This window comes from Brienomyrus brachyistius, unplaced genomic scaffold (assembly GCF_023856365.1).
Source record: "Brienomyrus brachyistius isolate T26 unplaced genomic scaffold, BBRACH_0.4 scaffold32, whole genome shotgun sequence".
Taxonomy (NCBI): domain Eukaryota; kingdom Metazoa; phylum Chordata; class Actinopteri; order Osteoglossiformes; family Mormyridae; genus Brienomyrus; species Brienomyrus brachyistius.
The window spans coordinates 3,312,530-3,337,293 of NW_026042307.1; the positions used below are offsets into that span (position 1 = coordinate 3,312,530).

At 44.5% G+C, this 24,764-nt stretch overlaps 2 protein-coding genes across 2 annotated transcripts in view; one reads left to right on the plus strand and one right to left on the minus strand.

Moving 5' to 3' along the window:
* Positions 1–6,890: 6,890 nt before the first annotated feature.
* The window catches only part of LOC125721094 (CD209 antigen-like), a 32,098-nt gene continuing 14,224 nt past the window's right edge, over positions 6,891–24,764 (plus strand). The window contains exons 1-2 of the mRNA XM_048997027.1: positions 6,891–7,460; positions 18,514–18,617. Of these exons, the coding sequence (XP_048852984.1) occupies positions 7,378–7,460; positions 18,514–18,617 (187 nt within the window). The 5' untranslated portion in view covers positions 6,891–7,377. The remainder of the gene's footprint in view (positions 7,461–18,513; positions 18,618–24,764) is intronic.
* Positions 14,634–17,801, minus strand: LOC125721162 (uncharacterized). Its single transcript, XM_048997197.1, has 2 exons — positions 17,596–17,801; positions 14,634–16,864 (listed from the first exon to the last, which is right to left on the minus strand). The coding sequence occupies exon 2, from the start codon at positions 15,726–15,728 to the stop codon at positions 14,634–14,636; it is 1,095 nt and encodes a 364-aa protein (XP_048853154.1). The 5' UTR covers positions 15,729–16,864; positions 17,596–17,801.

Consider the following 24,764-nt stretch of genomic DNA (forward strand, 5'->3'; position numbering starts at 1 on the left):
GAAAAGGGTGATATTGCTTTTAGGAGAGACAGCTCTTTTAGCATGGAAGCTCTACCTTTATTGACAGCTCACCGCTAGCATAATTAGGAGCTGCACAGACAAGGGAATCAACAGATTTCAGGACTCACTCTTGGAGTTAGACACTAACAAACGCATGCCCGCCATGGCTAAATATGACACTAGTATAACACTTTATATTTACCACACAGAGACATAATTACTTGCGTTTCTTTATGAGATCAGCAGACTTATGCGTACCATGAAGCATGTAAGTAGTGCAAATAAGTCTTAACTAGTCGGCCCCACCGTAAGGTGATTGGTGTCTGTCGCGGCGGCAATCCCCGAACCCGCTGGTGGACACCGGTGGTGAGGGATGCCGTCAAGCTGAAGAAGCTGAAGATGACAGCACGGGAGCCTCCGTCGATGAATTTTTTCCGTATAGGGAACAGCATCTTGCTTCTTTCTAGGATCTCCTTAGGCAACTGGTTGTTGATACTAAAATTCGTTCCTTCCTTTTAATTCCTGGCCGCGGCTTTTAACCAGTTCTTTTTGTTTAAAATGCTCGAATTTGGCCACTATTGGTCTGGGTCTGTCGGGTGTCTTCCCTCCTAGGCGGTGAACTCGATGGAAGCTGATGGTTTTTACTGTGCCCTCCGGGAGTTTTAGTTTGAATGAACTATTTCACCATTGTTTCTGGATCCTCGTCTGCTTTCTCTGGGATGCCTGACATTACTAAATTGTCTCTCATGCTGCGGGCCTAGAAGTCAATGATAGTTTTTTTTATTTTCCTCCAAAAGGCGCATCATTCGATGCCTGTCGCGGTGGCAATCCCCGAACCCGCTAGTGGACACCGGTGGTAAGGGATGCCGTCAAGCTGAAGAAAGAGTCCTATCGGGCCTTTTTGGCCTTTGGGACTCCGGAGGATAGGTACTGGTGGGCTAAGCGGGATGCGGCTTCGGTGGTTGCTAAGGCCAAAAACTCGGGTGTGGGAGGAGTTTGGTGAGGCCATGGAGAACGACTTCCGAACGGCTTCGAGGAGATTCTGGTCCACCATCCAGCGGCTCAGGGCAGGAAAGCGGTGCAGCATCAACACTATTTATGGTGGGGATGGTGCGCTGCTGACCTCAGCTCGGGACGTTGTGGATCGGTCTAAGGAATACTTCGAAGACCTCCTCGATCCCACCGACACGCCTTCCAATGAGGAAGCAGAGTCTGGGGACTTGGGGGTGGACTCACGTATCTCTGGGGCAGAGGTTGCTGAGGTGGTTAAAAAGCTCCTCGGTGGCCGAGCCCCGGGGGTGGACGAGATTCGCCCGGAGTTCCTCAAGGCTCAGGATGTTGCGGGGCTGTCTTGGTTGACACGTATCTGCGGCATCGCGTGGACATCGAGGACAGTGCCTCTGGACTGGCAGACCGGGGTGGTGGTCCCCCTCTTTAAGAAGGGGGACCAGAGGGTGTGCTCCAACTATAGGGGGATCACACTCCTCAGCCTCCCTGGTAAGTTCTATTCGTGGATCCTGGAGAGGAGGGTCTGCCGGATTGTCGAACCTTGGATTCAGGAGGAGCAGTGTGGTTTTCGCCCTGGCCATGGAACAGTGGACCAGCTGTATACTCTCCGCAGGGTTTTGGAGGGTTCATGGGAGTTTGCCCAACCAATCTACATGTGTTTTGTGGACTTGGAGAAGGCATTCAACCGTGTCCCTCAGGGAGCCCTGTGGGGAGTGCTCCGGGAGTATGGGGTACCGGGCTTCCTTATAAGGGCTAGACTTTAGTGATATTTACCAGGTTGGAGAAAGCATGTAAGCAGCAAACTTTTTTGAAAAATTAAGATAGTTGTTCTTATAAAATTTAATATAATATCTTAATTTAACAAAATTAAGCTCCGCCCAAGGTACCAGGTAATATCTCTTCTGGCACTGGTTTGTTGGTTTCAAAACTAGGAGCATTCAGGTAAAAAACACATTTATTGGTTTTATTTTATAGTCCATAATATGGTTGTCCAGACTGAACCATCCCATGCCAGGCATTCTACTCACTGGCCCCGCCGACCATAAGAGTGCATACTGCTGTATATAGGTAACCAGTGGGGCCGCTGAGTGGATAGGCAGCTTCAGGACGAGGTGCAGAAGAAGCAGACTGAAGTGCAGAGGAATGGATAAACCATCAACAGGCAATAAGTAAGTGGGGCTGAAACAGAAAAGCAGAATAAGCACAGCAAACTCCCAACCCAGAGAGCCAGACACTGTCCCCATGTGTATGAGTGGACATGTCTATCTGACTCATTACTGCATTACTTTGTCTTAGTGACTGTGGCTTATGCAGCAAATTGATATCTGGAACTAGTACAATATTTTCGGTAGGACTGTTGCTAAGGAACTGTGGCGAGTGGTGGTGAGAGAAATACTGCCAAATAGTACCAAACAATGGTACCAATAGCCACACGTTAGTCCGACTACGCCACCCCAGGTATTACACCCAGAGAAAGTTAAATCGCCCTATCCCCGGGCAAAGGCACACTGGTCCGTTCACCATAAACAGCGGAGAGACGTTGTTCCGAACACACACTTTTATTACACAATAAAACCATAAAAAGAGTAAATCTGTCGATCCGAGCACCGTAAGCTTGGAGCACCGCCGCGTACCAGCAGCCACTTCCTGCCGATCTAAGGCTGGGCGCCGGGACCTAGAACAGCCAGAGTCGGGCGGGCACAAGCGAGGAGGGAAAAACAAGATGTAACCACAAACCAAACAAAATCACGCAAAACCCAAAGAAAACACTGCAGTCTAAAAGAAACAAATAAAATACCAAAACCATTACATTAATACACAATAAAAATCCCATTCAAAACAGAACAAATGTATCAACAAAACAAACATAATACAATCAAAACAAAACACAAACCCTTAGGAAGCGGGGGACCAGTCAGACTCTCCAACCCCCGCTCGCACTCATGTGGGCACGCACACCCCCCTGCCCCCAGCTATGGACCCGCTTGCGACTCAGCCTGCTATAGGCTAGACAGAGTATGGACAAACCGGAAGCACAAAGCGCGAAACGGTGCAAATGTCACTAGACAGCAGCAATAAGGCAAAGTAAAGCTGAGCCGCCGCTAGGCAGAGCAGGGCGCAGTCGCCGCTAGGCAGAGCAGGGCACAGTCGCCGCTAGGCAGAGCAGGGCACCGTCGCCGCTAGGCAGAGCAGGGCGCAGTCGCCGCTAGGCAGAGCAGGGCACCGTCGCCGCTAGGCAGAGCAGGGCACCGTCGCCGCTAGGCAGAGCAGGGCACAGTCGCCGCTAGGCAGAGCAGGGCACCGTCGCCGCTAGGCAGAGCAGCAGTAGTTCCACGCGAGATGAAGCAGCTGTCAACCCCACGCCACAACACACGGGACCCGGGCTGAACACACCAAGGTAAGATGTCCGCGGACGAACAGGAGATCCAGCAATTAAGGTGACCGCCGACAAGGAGCCTAGAACATTGGTGCCAGGGTAACCCTTATAGTCTGAGCGCCCTCTCTGATTGGCCACTCCCCTCCAGAACTTAATTAGGCACACACCTCGTTTCCTTCTCCTGCTACAGTCTACCCCCCATCTCTTTATCGTCGCCCCGACGATAACACAAGCCAACAAAAGAACCCACTACATCCAGGGCCTAAACAAAGCAATCATGGCATTAGATGCAGTATCTGCAGAGCGCACAGCCCCGTGTACCTCCCCCAAAGACCTAGGCAAGTGATGGATATTAGAATGCCGGCCAGCAGTAGATCGTACTGTCCGCCGAAGGGCCACCCCACCAAGATCTACATTACCAGCTAGTGGGTCCACTGAGGAAGCGGATGGTTGCCTGGTTAGGGTCGAGTCCACTGGACAAGCGTGAACAGGCTCCACCTCACCCGGTATCCGAGTCACCTGTGGAGTAGCTACCGAACCCAAAGCTGGAACTGACGAGATCACAGTTGGACTGTGATCTTCCAGCCCTAAACACAACAGATCACCGGCCACTGAATCCTCCTCCTCTGACTGTGGCGAGTCCATTGGTGGTGGAAAACTAACCACCACACCCGTAGGAAGGTCCCTTCCAACCACCGCCTTCAGTAGATTGCGATGAACTCGCCTTACCTTAGACTGACCATGCAGGGGGGCCACAGTATACACGGAGCCGCCAGAATCAGGTACCTGTAAGATTTTGTACATTACCGAACCCCACAAATCCTGAATTTTATGCCGACCCTTGGCACTAGTCTCCCGCAACAGCACGCACTGACCCTCAGCCAGAGGAACATCCCGGACATGCTGATCGTAATTCCTTTTCCGACGGGCTGCAGCCACCCTTAACCGTTCTCTCGCACCGTCAACCGCAACCTGTAATCGGGCCTGATGTTCCTTGACCCACTCATGAACACATCCCCTACCGGGATCCTGAACTCTACCAAGCAGAAAATCCACTGGGAGCCGAGGCTCCTGGCCAAACATCAAGAAAAAGGGGGACTCACCGGTGGCCTGATGGGGAGTTGTATTATAGCAGTACACTAACTGCGGCAAACAGGAATGCCAGTCCCGCTTGCGAGACACCGGCAGCGCCCGAAGTAAATTATGAAGCGTCCTATTGAACCTTTCACACTGTCCATTCCCCGCCGGATGGTATGGGGTAGTGCGAGAACGTTCAATGCCATAAAGATCACAAAGCTGGCGGATCAACAAGCTCTCAAAATTTCGGCCTTGGTCGGAATGAATCCGAGCTGGAACCCCAAACTTGTAAAACCATTCCGAAACCAAAACCTGCGCTACGGTCGAGGCACGTTGATCTCGAGTGGGAATGGCCAGGGTGTACTTACTAAAGATGTCTGTCATCACCAAAACATTTTCTAGGCCATTACAAGCAGGCTCCAATACGGTATAATCTATTGCCAAGATTTCGTTAGGCTTTGATGCCAAAAGATGCCCCATGTAGCTATGAGCCACCGGCTGATTGTCCTTCGCAACTTGGCATCTCTCACACATCTGACACCAACCAGCCACCTCTGAAGACATACTGGGCCAATAACACCGTGAGCGCAAAAGCCCCAAGGTCCTCTCTACCCCCTGGTGGCCATGCTCCTGATGGAGCTGTGTCAAGACCTCCTCCTTCAATGCAGCTGGTAGCAGCAGCTGAAATTCAACCTCTCCCCCATCAGGGTGAAAGATCTGCCGATACAAAATTCCATCCCTCTCCACCAACCGACCCCATTGCCGCAACACCACCAATACAGGCTGGGAAAGCTGTTTCCGCTCCTCGAAATTGGGGCGCTGCTTCCGCCTCCAAAACACCAAGACCTCCTTCAAAGTGGGGTCAGCTTGCTGAAGAGCACGGATGTCAGCCAGAGAATGCCCTGGCAAGACTGTAATTGCCGCTTGAGTCCCTGGAACCTGATGGGACTGCAAAGCGTGCCGTAAGGGCCCAGGGAGTAAAGTGCCAGGGACCATACCTTCCATTCCCTGGGCACTGGATGGATGCTGACGTGACAAAGCATCTGCATTTTTATTACTCTTCCCTGACCGATACTTGATCTCGAAGTCAAAAACCGCAAGCTGAGCAGCCCACCGTTGCTCCGTCGCTCCAAGTTTTGCAGTGGACAAATGACTCAATGGGTTGTTATCTGTGTAGACAACACACTTCTGCCCCAACAAGTACTCCCGAAACTTTTCGGTCATAGCCCATTTCAATGCCAAAAACTCCAGTTTCATAGAACTGTAGTTTTGCATGTTATGCTCAGTCGGCCTCAACCCTCGACTGGCAAAAGCTATAGGTCTGACCCTATTGTCCTGTTCCTGTGAAAGTACTGCTCCCAGGCCGCCATAACTGGCGTCAACCTCCAGAATAAATGGCTGTGAAAAATCTGCATAAGCAAGCACCGGCGCGGTAGTGAGCTTGGTCTTAAAAGCTTCAAAGCTATCACGACATTCTGCAGTCCAGCTCTCAATCAGACCCTGTCCTCCCTTCCCCTTGGTCTTTGAGCCACTAAGCTCTCCAACCAGCCTATGTAGGGGGGCAGCCAACTTGGCAAAACCCTCTACAAAACGCCTATAGTAACTAGCAAAACCCAGGAAAGAGCGCAGCCCTGATACAGTACTGGGAAGCGGCCACTTAGCCACTACTTCTACCTTGGCTGGATCCGTAGAGACCCCCTCCTTCGAGATCACATGGCCAAGGTAGCGTACCTCAGACTGAAGGAAAGCACATTTGCTCAGTTTGACCTTGAGACCCTCCAGCTGGAGACGGTTCAACACTACCTCCAACCTCTCCAGATGCTGCTCTACGGTGGAGGAAAACACCACGATATCGTCCAGATATAGCAATAAAGACTGGCCCTGTTGGTCACCAAACATCCTCTGCATCAACCGCTGAAACGTGCTCGGAGCATTACATAAACCAAATGGCATACGATTGAATTCAAACAGCCCAAAGGGCGTACAGAATGCCGTCTTTGGACGATCCTGCTCTGCCACCATTACTTGATTATAGCCACTAGCCAGATCTAAAGTAGAAAACCAGCGGGCCCCAGTAAGGGCATCAAGAGACTCCTCAATCCGAGGCAGGGGAAAAGCATCCTTTCTGGTCTTACTATTCAACTGCCTATAGTCTACGCACAAGCGCAAACTGCCATCCTTTTTCCGGACCAGAACAATAGGGGAAGCATAGGGACTACTGCTTTCCGTAATCACCTGAGCTTCCAAAAGCTGATTAATATGCCCTTTCACCAGCTCGTACTCTGAAGGTGGTATGCGCCTATAGCGCTGCCTAACTGGGACCTCATCCAGTAGTGGAATCTCATGCATAATCAGATCTGTACAACCCAAATCCCCCTCGTCAACTGAAAACACTGACGCGAATTTTCTTAGCAGGGTTTTTACTAGGATCTGTGTCTCAACCGGGACCTAGAACAGCCAGAGTCGGGCGGGCACAAGCGAGGAGGGAAAAATTCTGGTGATCGATTCGAATCAGTACAAATTTGAACATGCATGAGGATATTTATGCTAATGCAGATATCATTGAAACATATTCTAAACATACCTCCAGCCAAGGAGAACAGACTCCAAAGCGGACTCAACATTCAGGTAAGGACACACAGATAATGATTAATAAGGGTACTGTGAGTTTATGGAGTAAAATTTAACTTCAGTACAAGTAACTCCTGTCGTGTCTGCTGTTGACCCAGTACTCAGTACATTGTATATAAATGTAATCATTTAATCATGGGCAGGGAGGCAGGGCAATTTATGTAAATGTGACTTAAGAATGAAGTGATATTTCAATAAAATCATTCTGAAAACATCTTTAAACCTCTCCTATTATTCCCTGAGATACATGTTTGTTTCCCCTCAGGATCTGAGCCCACAGGGAGATGATGCTACCAACTGGCTATAGTGTGTCTTGGGATATTGTGTTTTCTCCTGCTGACGACTGTCATAGTGCTGTTTGCTTACAGTAAGTTTGTTAATAATGCTTTAATAATAGCCCCTATCAGGTGGAATGGAGGTGCAGTGTTTAGCACTGTTGCCCCACATCTCTGGGATCGGGGTTTGAGTCTCTGCCATTGCTCCATGTGTGTGGAGTTTGCATGTTCCCCCCATGTTGTCATGGGGCTTCCTTTAGGTACTGCAGTGTCCCTCCACAGTCCGCAAACATGCTAAAAGTCGTCCAATTCTCTGTAGGCGTGCATGTGTGACTGTGCCCTGCAATGGGTTGGTGTTAGTGGGGAAACAACTGCACACAAGGCCCTGGGGCAAAACACCGATCGGGCCTGCCCTCCCCCTCCGCGCACGCATACGTATATGTGGCGGCACTGAAAAGAGTTTTAAAGTATGGCTGCAAGGGCACAAAAAACTTAACGAGAGAATTCAACTATCCCTCACAAAAACTGTAACAAAACAAACAAAACAAAGTTTTAGTGGCTAAATTGCATTTTTTATGCCTTTTCAGACAGGAGGACATTTATTTGGCTGTGCCTAGAAAACAACGTTGTTACCAGTAGAGACCGTCAGAGTTTTACCAAGGACAGAAATTCCACCTCTAGCTGCCTGCCCATCTCATCCATTTCTGTTGCAAAAATGACAGTGGATTGTCTAAGTGAATAGGGTATAGGTTAATTAGGTCTTTCTCATTCTCATAATGCGTCCATGCATCCGGGTATAGCCCATTTAAATGTCATATACCTTACTTTTTATACAATTTAGACAGCACAGAATCATAGTTTTATTTATACAACCACATATTTCCCACATTTTGACATCAGTGATGCAGTGAAGATACAGTCTCTTTATTTCTTGAACCCACCCTCCCCATTAATCCGGGCTTGGGACCGGCACCTGGTTGAGCTGGCTTGCTCCTTTAAGTGGCTGGGTTAGGCTAAACTATATATGTATTTACAAAGACTACAATAAAACATCCCGAAATATGTAGTCTAACAAAACGCAGTTTACAGAAGGTAGCCTACCTGGCAAAATTTCAAACAAACAAATAAAAAGGCCCACGGCATATAGTCAGGCTATATCCAACAAAAGCTGTTTTTAAGAACGTAGCCTACTCTGAAAAATTGAATTACTTTCTGGACCAACATACACAACAATCGTCAGACGGACGAGAACATTAGGCAGCCTTTAGATCCTACCCATCATTCACTGCAGTTTTTTTTGCAAATTCCTCAAACAGAAATCCATTAAATACAAAAGGAACAGCTTAGCTTGGCTTCAAAACATTACTATGTATTATATTTTAAGTTTGTTGTAGGGACTTTACAGGTTTTTTTATGATTAAAAAAAATTATCCCATACACCCACCATAATAAGAATGTATACGAAAAATGACAGATATATAAACTCACAAGTTACAATAAAAGTATATATCATATGTTGCAGTTTGGGATAAATTATCTCAGTTGTGTGTGTATTTAGTTTATGGCTCTTTTGGCTTGGGGGAGGGCCCTATATGATCCACGGAAGGTCCTGGGCCCAGGCCCTCCCAAAATGTGTAGATTCCAGGATGGGCTCCGGACCAGCTGTGATCCTGAACAGAAAATGTATGGATAGTTGCCATCGGCTTTCTCAGTGTGGGTGGCATGAATTATCATAACGCAGTGTTATGTCTAGGTGTTGATTCGCCACGGGAAAACCATTGTAACTGGTGAATAATGACAAAATACGGTTCTTTATCTCAAAAGTGTGTGTCCAAGGTTCCAAAAGAACAGGTTGAGGTAAACGGGAAAGGTATATGTGTTGGGCATTGGACGACACTAAAGAAAAGAACAGAAAAAAGCAACCCTACCATTTAATTTAACCTATCCCTTTGATTGAAAACAAAAAAACAAAATCCAACTATCTGTGACTGTATAACAAAAACCTACAGGAGGTGGTGTCCGCCTCTAATCTAGTGTGTCTAACATGATCAAGTTCTGCACACAGCATAATGTACCTGTACGAGAACAAATGGAATCAAATGGAGCAAATTGAGAAGTACTTTAGTTCAAACCACACCACAGATTGTGAATGAGGAAATCGATAAACAAAGCCTAATATGAATGTATACTGACCCAACCTGACCAAAAAAAACAGGGTGAGCTGTATACATCAGAGGAGCGACTACCAGTAGAAGAATAGAAGCACAACAGCAGCAACAACAAACAAACATCCCACGACCCAGAGAGAATCTCTCGAGAGACACTTCAGCCGGGACTTTTAAAGCCTGGTGACAGGAACTCTGAGCAGCGTCTCCAATCGCCAGGCAAACCGGGCATTCAACCAATCACGCCAGTAGGTAGGCGGGATAGGCAGCTGTGTTATCAAGCTGTAGGCGGGATGTCAGAATGCTCGTCCATCAGCTGGCAAGATCCGTCTGGGTCCTACAGAGAGCGGTAAAGGAGAGAAGAAACACAAAACCAGACGCACCACTGCACGTAACACGCTGTATTCTGAGGAGATATGTGTGACTCAGGAGGTCAGGGTGCTGCACCTGGGAGCAGAAGCTCTGCTAGAGTGAATGATGCCACCATTGGGCCCTTGAGCAAGAGCCTTAACTGTGACTCCTCAAGGGACTGGCTGACCTTGATTTTGCAATTATGTTGCTGTGGATAACAGCGTCCTCTGAATAAATAAAAATGCAAAACGTATTCAGATAACTTTATTTATCCCAGAAATAAACAATACAGAGCAACAGTCACACATTAATATGCCACAGACAACAGATCAGTGTATGAGTACAAGTACACAAACAATGCACTCACTCTGATGCCCTTGGGTTTGAGTGAGAGAAGGGAAAATGGGAACAGAAGAATGCATGTTGTGATATATTTTAGTGTTATAGTTTAAAGGGCAAATTCTTCATCTAAAATGACTACTGTTGACATAAAGCAGCCTGATAGCAGAAGGATTGATGGACTTGGAATAGTAATTTGTTTTCCTGAGAGGAGCATAATAGTGCCTACCTGTACCTGAGGGCATTACAGTGAATTCACTGGATAAAATGTGACCAGGTTTACTAAGAATTCCTTTTGCTTTCTGAATTGCATGATTCTTCCAGAAGAAGCAGAAACCCTTTTGCTTGACAATAATTTAGCAAACCTTGAAAGTGCCATTTTGACTATTCTTGTCCATCAGGCAACCCATTGAATCCACAAATAAACGAGAATGTTAAAAGACTTTCAGTAAATTAGTGATAGAAGTTACACAAGATAGCTTTACAGACACAAGAGAGTTAAGCTTCCGTATTGAGTGCTTTGTTGTCCATATTTGACAATCAACTCTGTGTTCACATTAAACTTGAGTTTAGAGTCGAACCCTGTGTCTAGATTCTTGTATGGACGTCATCACCATGCATGATACTAGCCTTCGATTTCTCATTGTTGTTCTTAAAATCAATGATCAATTCCTTAGTTTTTAACACATTAAGGTGAAGGAAATTATCATTGCGCCACTTAACAAAGGCAGATAGTGTTACGCCCCACCCGTCCGATCCTCATGTGCACCACACCCCCTCATCATCCACATGTGCTTCCCTGATTGTGCCCAGCTGTTCCCTGTTATTTTGCCTTGTCTTAGGTATAACAGTCCAAGTCTTCCTCTGTTGGGTGTCCGTCATTGATGTTTCCTGATGTGATGTGCGTCGTCATCTTCCGTCTTCCCTTTAATAAACCCCAATGTTCGGTATTCCGCCTACCTGCTTCATCCTTCGCCGCTTCTTGCATGCTCGTGCACCGTGGGACGTAACAACAACAATAACAAATTTATTTTTATATAGCGCATTATCACAACATTACATTGTCTCAAAGCGCTTTACAGCATCCTCACCCAAAGCAGTGAGTAAGCCATAGGCGACAGTGGCAAGGAAAAACTCCCTAGAAGGAAGAAACCTTGGGAGGGACCAGACTCAAAGGGGGAGCCCATCCTCCAGGGGCCGGCAGGGATAGTCAAATAGAGAGATGGTTAAGTGCCAGAGATGGGCCAAGTCACATTGTCCCCAATAAGATTTGGGAAATAACTGGAGAGCAATTGTGGTAGAAAAATTTAGAATATAACACTTAGAATAAAAGTCGGACCTCTCAGTTTGATGAGGTAAAGGAAATCTCTTTTATTCTAGCAACTCTCATCACACTCTGGCATTCGGTACCAAATCCCCCGGAGTTCCCCGAGCAACCAGTTGATAAACCATAACTCCCACTCCACAGTAAGGGTGTCTAAATCCTGATTGGTCACAAAACACCAATGAACCGAGCTCAAACGTATAACAAACACAATTCTCAAATTCTATTGGTTCACCTTGGTGGCAAGGTAAAGTCCACCCATTCTGCTCAGTTTACCAGAACATGTCTCGACTGCTAGGCTCCTACTGGAGATATGAATATAGATATTGATTACATGACATTGAATCACTGTAAATACTTGGTTGTCCTTTGATTAATGATTAACGTATTGACGTATTGTCATTCAATCACTGCCAATACATGGTTAACATATGATTAATATGATTAACATGATTACTTATACATTTGCACTACCGCATAGCTTGCTATATATTGTCTGCCACAACTATTCTATAAAAGCTATAACTCGCTGTGCACCAGTTGGGGCAGCTCTTCCTGCAAGTGGTTTCTCCCCCCCTTTGTTCCGCTGTCTGCTTCTCCAAGGCCCGAGCTTTCCTCAGGGTCTGCGGAACTTACTGCAGGCAGCTATCTCGAAGCGAGGTCACACAGTATTCAAAACAATCTCTTCTTGCCTAAGGCCTAAGACACACACAGACCCAATATGCCAACCTCCCGGGCCTATCGATGTTCAATTTTAATTCCACACAAGGAAGATGACAAGCCAATGCCGATGCCGAGTCTTCTTCCAATTGCCAGGCAACCAGAGGTAAGGCAGCGGGTCATACATGGAAGATCAGAACGGCGAGCTGGATGCAGGGACGTCACTGGTGGTGGCGACGTCACATGTGGCCGGGTGTGCTGGATATCTTGATAGATTGAGGTCTCCAGGCATCACCCCCCAGGAGGAGTAGGGGAATTAAAATGTACAATTAGGCATAGTAGAGGAGGCTATTGGCAGTGCTAAAAGCTAGGTGAGTACAATATGAAGTGCAATCTGCAAGCTCCGGCAGATATGGCTATGGCAGCATCAGTAGGAGGGAGAGGCAAGTGGGAATGCAGGCATGGGGAGTCCCTGAAATGTCAGCACTCCAGTTCCACAAGAGATTGCAAAGCTAGAGTGACAGCACTGACAATCCAGTTCATCCAAAGCCAATGGCACCGATCCCCACCCAGCTCTACACCTCACACTACAGGTCTGACTGGGAGTGAAGAGTTAGCTAGGGCTAGAACTAGTGTCCCTATACGCTAAACTAAACAGGTGTGTTTTTAGTCTGGACTTGAATATTGAGAGTGAACCTGAAACTCGCACTTCCGGTGGAAGACCATTCCACAGCTGAGGAGCTTTGTAGGAGAAAGCTCTGCAGCCTGCCGTAGCTCTTTCTACCCTAGGCACTAACAGATATCCCATGGCTTGAGTGTGAAGCAAGCGTGGAGGGTTGTATGTGGTCAGCAGATCACTAAGGTATTCTGGTGCAAGGCCATTTAGTGCTTTATAAGTTAATAGCAGTATTTTATAGTCAATTCGGGACTTAACTGGCAGCCAATGAATAGAGGATAAGACCGGTGTAATATGATCAAATTTTTTAGTGTTTGTTAGAACTCTGGCTGCAGCATTCTGTACCATCTGAAGTTTATGCAAGGATCCAGCCGGGCAACCCGATAGGAGGGCATTACAGTAATCCAGTCTGGAACTTACGAAGGCATGTATTAATTTTTCTGCATCATTAAGTGAGAGCATCTTACGAAGCTTGGCTATGTTCCATAGATGATAAAATGCAGTTCTAGTAATACTTCTTATGTGAGCATCAAAGCATAGATCTGAATCGACAAGAACGCCAAGATTTCTAACTACCATGTTAGGTTGTGTAGGAAGGTTACCAACGTTGAGGTGGTGAAACTTATTTCTAGCAGCCTTGGGACCAATTACCAGAACTTCTGTTTTTTCAGTGTTTAACATAAGGAAATTTTTTGCCATCCGGCACTGGATGTCTAATAGACAGTCTTCTAACCGAGATAGCAGTGATATATCATCAGGGTTAACAGATATGTACAACTGTGTATCATCTGCATAACAATGAAACCCAATACCATGATTTCTAATAATGTTACCAAGAGGTAGCATGTATAGGGTAAACAGTAGCGGGCCCAGGACTGATCCCTGTGGGACACCATATTCAACTTTTGTGGCCTTGGATGATTCATTGTTCACATGGGCATACTGATAGCGATCAGACAAATATGAGCGGAACCAAGAAAGTGCTGTCCCCGTAATGCCAACTGCACCTTCTAACCGGTCCAAGAGGATATTATGGTCCACAGTATCGAACGCTGCAGTTAAATCTAGCAATACCAACAGAGATACACAGCCACGGTCAGAAGCCACAAGTAAATCATTCATTACTTTGACTAGAGCAGTTTCTGTGCTATGGTTTGGTCTAAAGCCAGACTGATATAATTCATTGGCATTAGTTTTTTGTAGGAAAGAGGACAACTGATGAACTACAACCTTTTCCATGATCTTTGAAATGAAAGGAAGATTTGAGATAGGTCTATAGTTTCCTAAAACACTGGGTTCAAGATTTGGTTTCTTTAGGACGGGTCTGATAACAGCCATTTTAAAAGGTTTTGGAACATATCCAAGCCTAAGAGAAGAGTTCAACACATTTAACACGGTAGTGCCAATCTGTGGTGCAATTTCCTTGAAGAATTTTGTAGGAATTGGGTCTACAAGGCTAGTAGAGGATTTACAGGAGAAAATTAAGCTCAAAAGTTCTGAGTGTGTAATAGGGATGAATGATTCAAAGGTCTCATTATTGGTAGGCATAAGACTAGCAGGAGGCAGGCAGCCGTAAGTAGGTAAAGGTGTGCACTGGATAGTCTGTCTAATTGTAGTTATCTTACCATTAAAAATGTAAGAAAGTCATCACTCTTAAGAGCTTGCGGGATTTGCAAGTTTAATGAGGAATTCTGTGTTATCCTAGCCACGGATTCAAATAGGAATTTAGGATTGGTTTTGTTCATGTCTATTAATCTGGAGAGATACACAGACGAGCAGTTACTAGTGCTTGTCTGTATTTAGAGAGGCTCTCTTTCCAGGCAGATTTGAAAACTTCCAGTTTAGTTGAGTGCCATTTTCGCTCTAGCTTGCGTGATGGCTGTTTGAGTTCACTTGTATTATCAGAGTACCAGGGGGCAGGTTTGTTATTGCTATGCTTTATCCTCCTAAGTGGAGCCACAAGATCTAGTGTGCTGCGAAGGGATTTTTCCATGTTTGAAGTTGCCTGTTCAAGTTCATTTACACACGATGCTTCAGATGTAAGGCTGAAGGACTGTGGAAGTTGTTTCATAAATGTTGTTGTAGTTAGTGCCTTAATAGAACGTCTGATTCTATACTTTGGAGTGGTGGTCAACAGGAGGCTATACTGGATTTCAAATGTTAACAAGTAATGATCTGAGAGCAGAGGACTCTGTGGCATAATAGACACATGTTCTACCAGGATGCCATGACTAATGATCAAATCAAGGGTATGGTTACAGACATGAGTAGGCCCGACTACATTCTGACAAACACCTACAGAGTCAAGAATAGCTGCAAACGCTATTTTTAAAGGATCATTATCCTTCTCCATATGAATGTTAAAATCACCCACAATAACGGCTTTGTCAGTACTGACCACCAGGTTTGTTAAAAAATCAGCAAATTCCTTAAGAAAATCACTGTACGGCCGGTGCAGTCTATACACAATAACCATGGTGATTTGGGGTGACGAACTAGAAAGAGATGAGCCAGCAAGGCTAAGAACAAGAGTTTCAAATGTGCTGAAACTCACACCACATTTCTCAGACACTCCCAAGTTGGACTGAAAAATTGCAGCAACACCACCACCTTTGCGATTTGGTCGAGGGTTATGCTTATAACTGTATTCCGCTGGAGTAGATTCATTTAGTGCCATGAATTCATCCGGTTTAAGCCAGGTCTCAGTAAGGCACAGGGCACCAAGACTAAAATCAGTAATTATTTCATTTATTAATAGTGCTTTAGGAGCCAGTGATCTTATATTCAGAAGTCCAAGTTTAAGTTTAAATATTGCATCACAACTGTTTTCTAGTAACGGATTCATTGTGATTTTAATTAAGTTATTATGGCACACTCCACGGTGGAATAGTCCTCCATGATTAAAGACGCGGGGAGCAGACACAGTCTCAATGAAATGAACCCTAGGCGACAACTCTAAGCGACTAGCAGGCGGTCGGTTATGCCGGTTTGCCTGCCGCCTGGACTTGGCTCTAGTTAGTCAGCGATTTGCCTGTAGACTACGAGCTATGCTTTTAGACAGGAGGTCGGCACCAGCCCGCGAGGGGTGAATACTGTCCCTCTTCAAAAGCCCAGGCCTACCCCAGAACATCCGCCAGTTGTCTATATAACCTACACCATTTATCGGGCACCATTCCGACAGCCAGCGATGTAGCGACGATAATCTGCTGTACATTTCATCGCCACGTCTAGCAGGGATGGGGCCAGAGCACGTTACTGACACACACATCTTCTTCGCAATGTTGCACACCTCTTTAAAATTTGCCTTAGTGATCTCCGATTGCCTCAATCAGACATCATTAGTGCCGACGTGGATAACTATCTGAGAGTATTTACGTTTACTTTTAGCCAGCACTTTTAAATTTGCCGAGATGTCGGTCGCTCTGGCACCTGGGAGACAATTTACAATGGTCGCTGGAGTCGCTACTCTCACATTTCTTAGAATAGAATCACCAATTATTAGAGCACTTTCAACAGGCATCTCAGTGGGAGTTTCACTGAGTGGGGAGAACCTGTTGGAAACGCGGATAGGCGAATGGTGCCAGTGTAAGTTTGGTTTGGATTTACGACTATGCCGCCGGGTCGTCACCCACTCGCCTTGCTGCGAAGGCTCTGCTGCCGGAGCAGGGGGAGACTTACTGGCTATCGCGGACATATCCGGAACCAATAAAACTGTCATTCTCCTGAATGTTATGTAACATCCGGATACGTCCCTCTAACACTACAATCTTCTCCGTCAGCCTAGCGACTAACTGACACTTCTCACATGTATAAATACCGCTAATGACTGGAGAAGAATAGCTAAACATATTGCACTCAGAACACGGAATAGGAGACATGGCGTTGTACATACGTAAACTGAGGCTCTAAGGCTGGAAGCACCTTCTTAATTGAACGAAGATCGTGGGTCGGTACTTGCGTAGGTGATTAATCCGTCGGGGTCTGGGAAATTAATTTTTTTGGAGGATTATTAATCTTGCGAAGCTTTTTCCAATGACTTTACTCGAATTATTATTTAGGTGATATCTATGGTTTCAAAGTTCGCGCGCTAGCAGTCAGTATTACTCTCGCAGGAAACTGGAAACAACGGCAACAGATAGGGCCTGACTGTGATCTGACTCTGAACCCTTAAGTAGAGACAATAGGGTAGTGTCATCAGAAAACTTAACAAGATAGCTGTTCTCTTGAGATATCCTGCAGCTGTCTGTGTACATGATAAAGAGCAGGGGGACAGGACACAATTCTGGGGGGTAAACCTGTATTTGAAACTATGACATTGGACATGTGTTTATTAACTAAGACCTGCTGGAAGTCTGAACCTATGCAGTTTCTTGGGATTTTTTTGCCTTGGGAATGGGTATTATGATGGATGATTTCGATAAAGTAGGTATCTGACCACTCTCGGCACACATCGGGAAGATTTCAGTAAAGACCTCACTGAGCTGATCAGCACAGTTGTGCAAAGTGAGCCCACAAATGGCATTGGAGCCAGCAGCCTTTCTAATGTCTATCTTTTTAAAAAAGAGCTGAGACACAATCCTGAGATTTCATAATATCATTCGGAGGAACAAGAGGAATGAGAGACCCATGGAGATATTATATAAGAAATCTGACCTTTCAAAGCAAGAAAAAAGCATTAAAAGCATTTACACTAGTGAATTTACTAGACTCACCTGTATTTTCATTGATGGATACCATTGATTTAATTACTTGCTTATCTATCTTATCTAGGATCAGAACTGCTATACTATATTGCACTATTCTTCCTATACTTCATTTTGGGTTTCCAAATTTCATTCTTCTCAGCCTTCTCCAGAGGGTCCCCAGACAAAAATTCTTCTCTTCCTGTTGTTCAATGATTTAAGCTCTTCAGTTACCCAAGGTTTGCTAGTAGGGAGAATAACCACCTTATTAGTTGAAATGACTGAGCTGACACAGAATGTGACGTATGAAGAAACCATGTTCGATGATTTGTAAATGTCATCACAAGCATCATAAAAACAGTATGAATCTGTACAATCAAAACATGCCTGAAGAGAGAAGACACTGTCCTCAGACCAAATTTTAATGGTTCTCACCTTCCAGGCATGTGAAGGGTTTGTACATAGGCATAAGATATACACTGTCATGATAGGAAGCAACGAAGGAAGGCATGGACAAGGATTTGTAAGCTCCATTCACAGATCCATAACAAAGGTCAATTGTGTGTAATGTATAATAATGTATTGTTCTTATGTGTGGTGGCACAAGCCACATACTGTTCAAATGTCATCAGAGTCTCATTTAATTTCCAATGATTATAGTCTTCAAGGATAAATTTAGGGGCGTCCGGACAGATTGAGTCTATTTTGTGCATTACAACAGCAATCAGCTGAACAGCAGCTGATGTGTTGGCTTGCAGATGAAAAATTGTCTAGTAATTCATGAAGTAAGTAAAAGGGATGGAGTGAAATGTTACTTAAAATGGCTTACAAGTCATTAACAGTAGTGTGATTCTCCTTCCTTTTTATAGATAATTGACTTAGAGGAGAAGCTAAGAGGAACAGAGCCGAAATGGCTCAGATATCTTCATATCTCACCTCCAATTACAGTGAAAAACTGGAGCTACAAACCAGCTACAGCACCTGCACTGCAGAGAAAGAACAGCTACAAATGAATTACAGCACCTACACTGAAAATTGCAGGAAAAAACAAAGTGAGTAAAATATAAACCCACCCCAAAACTGAAAAAAGATATGTTTTAGTGGTACTTTGGTGCTATCTATCCATCTAGGTTGTCCTGCTGAGAGATACCTACATTTCGAGATATGGGTCATAGAAATGTTGGCCTTCTCTTGAATATAATGAGAGTGAAAGGCATTCTTTCTGTTGTGATTATAGAGCCAGAAAAATACATTTGAAAAATCTGACAGCAAATCATGACCTTTATTGTTGTAGATGTAATAAACCTAAAACAGCGTCAGAGGCTGTGAGGGACAAGTAAGTGACCACAGGTCGTCAGCTACGATTACCAAAATAAAGTTTTATTAAATACAACTGATGCAGCGACCCATGGGATCGGGTCTGGGTTCACATAAAGGGTTTTGCTGAGCTATCTTCCCATAGCAAACCAACCTTTCCATGCGCGTATAGACACACGTTACCACACAGTGCCCGGTTAGGGCACAGCACAGCAATAGCACTACAATGCACATTAAATCCCACACTTCTGGCACAGGCAAGAGATACATGAACGTGTGCGGTACCTTCCACTAATCCCACCCCGACCACTAGCTGGCTGTGCTGCCTTCTTAAAATACACAGAAAGCAAACAAAATAAGGTAAAACGTAGCATCCCCCCGAGGTTCAAGACCCTCCCCCGTGGTTGCAGCATTCGCATTGGTCAATCTTCTACAGAACTACACTGAAAGGAAAGTCCAACGCCGATCCAGCACTATAAGGACGCTGCTTGTCGCGTCTACAAAAAAAATACTCTGGCTACGAAGCAGCCATCGCACTCTATGTGGCAAAGTGTACTATTTGAGCAAGTTTCATTTACGTAGGACATACAGAGCCAGAATCCAAATCGGGGCAGGCTTTACGCTGGGGCAAGAGGGGGCGACGCCCCCTTAAACAAACGTCCCTTAAATCAAACTTTTGAAGTTGAGAAAGAAAATAACACATTACCCACAAACTGAATATGGACAAGATTTACTACAGTAGCTGAAAAATTATGATAAGTTTTACCTCTTGAGTCTTGTTCGCTCTTTCCCTTCGCGCTCTGTGCACAGGCGTACACGGCACTCCGCAGAGATCCCCCACTCACCCTCCCCCCCCAACTAAACATCCAACCACTGTTAGTATGCAAATGAGCCAATTTCTCAGTAGGCGGGGCAGAGCGAAATGAGCTGCTCAACAACGGGAGGCTTTGAGGAAGCAGCAAAAAATCATAGCGACTCATGCGATAATTAACAACTAAAAAAATACATCTATATTTGTACATTTAATGGAGGACTGGTCCATTGTTCTCACAGTTTCAATATGGTAGAGAAGTGTTTCTTTCTCGATCCCACAAGTACCACTGTGAGCCAGTCTGCTGCACAGAGCCGACTGGAGGACCTGTGTCTGTCATTCCCCGACACAAAGCCCCGCCCCAGCTTTCAACTCCGCATTCAACAGTTTTCTCGTTTCATATACAGATCACATATAATCACAGCGATTTTAGTAAAACTTATTCACTTTCCACTCCAGCATCCAGCAGCTCACAAAGGGAAAGTTAATGCTGTGCGATGCATCCTTCTTTCCAAGCTTTTAGAAAGTGTGGTGCTGCTCCTGCCTGTACCAATGGTAGGAGCATAGTAGATCTGGATGGATATTCTATTTTATTCTTTATCCATCTATCCATTTTCCAAACCACTTATCCCACTGGGTCGCGAGGGGTCCGGAGTCTATGGGCATGAGGCAGGGAACAACCCAGGATGGGGGGCCAGCCCATCGCAGGGCACACTCACACACCATTCACCCACACATGCACACCTATGTTCAATTTAGCAACTCCAATTAGCCTCAGCACGTTTTTTGGACTGTGGAGGGAAACCTGAGCACATGGAGGAAACCCCACGACGACATGGGGAGAACATGCAAACTCCGCACACATGTGACCCAAGCGGAGATTCGAACCCGGGTCCCAGAGGTGTGAGGCAACAGTGCTAACCACTGCATCACCATGCCGCCCCTTTATTCTTTTTATTCTATTTTTCAGTTTTATTTTTCAAGGCTTGAATTGATTTTTTCTTTTTATATAACTTTGACTACCCTTTTAAGTTTTGTTAATATTGGCAAAAGTGAGAAGTGTTATGGTTGAGTTTGAATATATTTGATATAGGCCATCCAATTAAGGTAAATGTCATGTTTTTAGTTGTTATAATCTGATGAGGAATATTTTATTTTTCAGTTTTCCCCCTGAGGGATTGCCAGCTTATTGTGGTCTGGAGGTTTGCGTGCCTCAGTGACCCTAAGAGCTACACCAGCAGAAGCTTAGCCTTTAGGGGGGACATCCAAGTTGGACAGGTCTTAGGGAAGAGGCCTGACAAAGTGCAATCCAATTACATAACAAAAAGAGTTATCCAGAGCACCCTCACCCCCAGCACCACCCCGCCCCATTCCCGCGTCCGTCGCCACCATATGCCCCCTTCATATTTCTGTCTGCCCCCTCATATATGCCTGTCTAGAACCAGCCCTGATTCAAATGCATCTTTGTCTCAGATGATCATATCATAATTATATTGATAATACACATAGTGGACCTAAAGTTGTTATTTGAACAAGCGTCACAGATTCAGTTTCAGTGCAGCTAGATTTGAAAAGGGTGCATATCCTTATATATAAAGACACACCCCCTCTCCACCCCTGCATTTTCCTGTCAGTTGATCTTCTCCTAATATGCTTTTCATAAACCTGCACAATAGACCAACATCAATAAACAGTGCAAACTTTGTAAGGTACTAACAGCACAGTTACTAAGCCAGTTTCTTAAATATGAAACAATCAAGCAGCCGTAAAATGCATCCCCCCCCCCCCCCCCGCCCCGTGTTGCACAGGATATGGCATTTATGAAATTCCGTAATTATTATATATTTCGTTAAATTTGTTGCTTGCTAACAGCATTTCGTGATAGAATCAAAGGAGTGAATGGAAATGGATTTCATGTCAGCTTAGCCGTCATAAAGACAAACATCTTTTTTGTTTATGTATTTCAGATCACTGTATTAGAGCATTCTCCTTGTTGTGGAGAAAATTCATTACTAGAGAGAGGAACAATGCCGGATCCATAAAATTGACAGGTCGGGTCAAAAGGTCACTTGTGGGCGGGGCTTGTGTAGGCGGGGTTTGGTTGTGGTGATACGATGTGACGTCACGGGAGTTGGATTTATTAATTATTTATTTATTAAATTATTTATTATTTATTTATTATTGTTTATTATTTTAAATTATTATTTATTATTATTATAAATTATTTATTTTAAATGATTTATTTAATTATTATTTTATTTTTAAATTATATTGAGGAGAGTGCTATATTGAGGAGAGTGCTTATGAGTGTGTGTGTTATTTTAATAAGTTATTATTTTGTCGGGCACAGCCGGGGCTGAGCGGGGGTGGGTTACCTGATGGAGCGTGAGCGTACGGCATGTCTGGTGTTACGGTACCGCGGTAAGGTCCCGGGCTTTGGAGAATCAGCAAAGGCCTTAGAACCCTGTGTCTGGTGCGGTACTGCGCTAAGGTCCCCACGGGCTTGGATAATCCTCGGAGAGAGCGATGCCGGAGAGCTGAGAGCCGTGCCGCTGCGCGAGTCTGTGAGAAACTCTGAGAGACTGAGACTCTGGGAGAAAATGATAAAGTTGAAGCAAAGAATGAGAGGAGGAGGAGGTGGAGGGTCTGTCGTCCAATAAAAACGCTTGGCGGTAGTTTTGACAATGTATTTGTGTTTCTTCCTCACGCAGGCGTTTGTATTACATCAGCGTATGGTGCCACACTTTTGAAGGCCGTCTCTAACGACTTGGGCCATACATGCACCCCCAGTAAAATCAGTTTGAAGCTTTGTTTTCCATATATGACCTCGCACAAGTACAGATATGAGTGCACCTGGTTAATTGCAATTAAATAATCTAGTAAAGACACGCAAGCGTATTACATCAGCGTATGGGGCCATACTTTTGAAGGTCGTCTCTAATGACTCGGGCCATACATCAAGTTGGATACCTTGTCTCCCAGTAAATCCTGTTTTTCATACATGACAGTACAGATATGGGTTAACAGAGAAACGATATGACTGCACCTGGTTGATATTGCGGCGAGCGGGGGCCTATTCCTCCTAGGGCAGAGGCACAAGTATCTTCGAGGTCTTACCCTTCCTGCCAGCCAAAGAGCCACAAGTTTCATCCAGGCCTTACCCGGTGAGTATATTATTTCTTTTATTCGCGTGATAAAAATGCTAATTAATTAAATTAAATTAAATTTAAAATAACATTCTAATAATAGGTATTCTCTGTTTTTTCTATGTACAAGAGAGAGACTGCGCTGACCGGTCAAGAGAAAATCTACAAGAGACCTGAATCAGCAGTGTTATAAAGCACATAGCCAACACTAATTAATAAAGAATTTAAGCATAATAGCCCAGACGTACCATGGCCTATAGCTGGTAGAAATGGAGCTATCCTACGGCCTACAAGATAAAAGCATATGGCACCAAATTGGAATCAATAGTCTTTAAAAGAATAAATGGACTAGCAACTGTCTCTGGGGGAGCACCCCCGGTTAGGTACTATTAAGCAGCATTTAGTGACATGCATCAAAACACATTTTTTAAAACTTTGACAGAATAAAGTCGTAGTTATTTTAATAAATATGTTTTTCAGTAAATGTTTATTCACGCGCATGCGGACAAACACACACCCCGGAGGTCAAACTAAAAAAAAGTTGATACAAACTACAGTTGTATCGGACACGCACACAAAAACACAAAAGAGTTTGCTCAATCAAAAAAACACCAAACATATATAGTTCACGTTTTTTATTAAAATGTATAAGGATTGTTTTGTTATAGCGAAATTTTAAATTAATATGAGTGGGATATAAGTCATTTAGGCAACAGGATTTGAGGAAGAACCTAAATAGCAGCTAGAAATGACCGACCAGGCAGGCAGAAGTCTGCTTTTCTTATCTCACAAGTCATGGAAGGGTGGGAGGGGGGCCACATAAGTGTGGGGTAGGAACTGTGGAATCAGGCAGGGGTGCAAGAATTTAGGATATAGTCTTGTTATTTTAAAGAAGGTGTACATGATTATTTAATTATATTTAATAGGGACCAGTAAGCTGCATTTAGCACCATGCTGCAAATACACATTAAAAAAACTTTAAAGAATAAGGTCTTAGTTATTTTAATAAAGACATCCTACAAGGTGCCCACGGCCCCAGCTTATATAATCTACAAGCTTGATCTGAGATGCTTGCTGGAGTACAATGCTAAGTTGACAACGGTAACGGAGCTGCAGACTGTTTGATAGTTAATGAAACATAGTTCAAATTCAACAGTGTCAGCAGTCATCCACTATGCAGGGAGACTACAGATTCACTATAACGACCCCATTTATCTGCTGGTATTATTTAAAAATTGTTTTGACAGAATAAAGCCTTAATTATTTTAATAAATATGTTTTTTCAGTAAATGTATATTCATGCTCATGTGCACAAACACACAAACACACACACACACACACCGGTGGTCAGGGGCTTTAAAGTTTAACTTTAGGTCTGTGAAAGTATAGGACCGCGATGTGTATACAGACCCCAAAACATACTAACTTAGTCGTTCATGAGTCTTATTGTGAAAAACCACACAAAATAGACTTGTAAATTTTAAAGAAAAGACATTAACAGCTTTTGTTAATGTTTAAATGTATAAAAACTTTAGATCTGTTTGTTAAACAGTCAAACAAAAATGTGTTATTTTAAAGTAGTATAAAATATAACCTTAACTTTGGACGCAAGATGAACAACCTACACACACACACACACAGCAAAACCCCAAGCATGCGCACAAGCGCACAACCAAAGGTTGGGAAGTGTGCTTTCCTTATCTCACAAGTCATGGAAGGGTGGGGGGGGGGGGCACATAAGTGGGGGGTAGGAACTGTGGAATCAGGCAAGGGTGTAAGAATATAGGATATAGTCTTGTTATTTTAAAGAAGGTGTACATGATTATTTAATTACATTTAATAGCAACCAGTAAGCTGCATTTACACATTAAATACAAATACACATTAAAAAATTTAAAGAATGGTAATATATCTTGACCATAGTT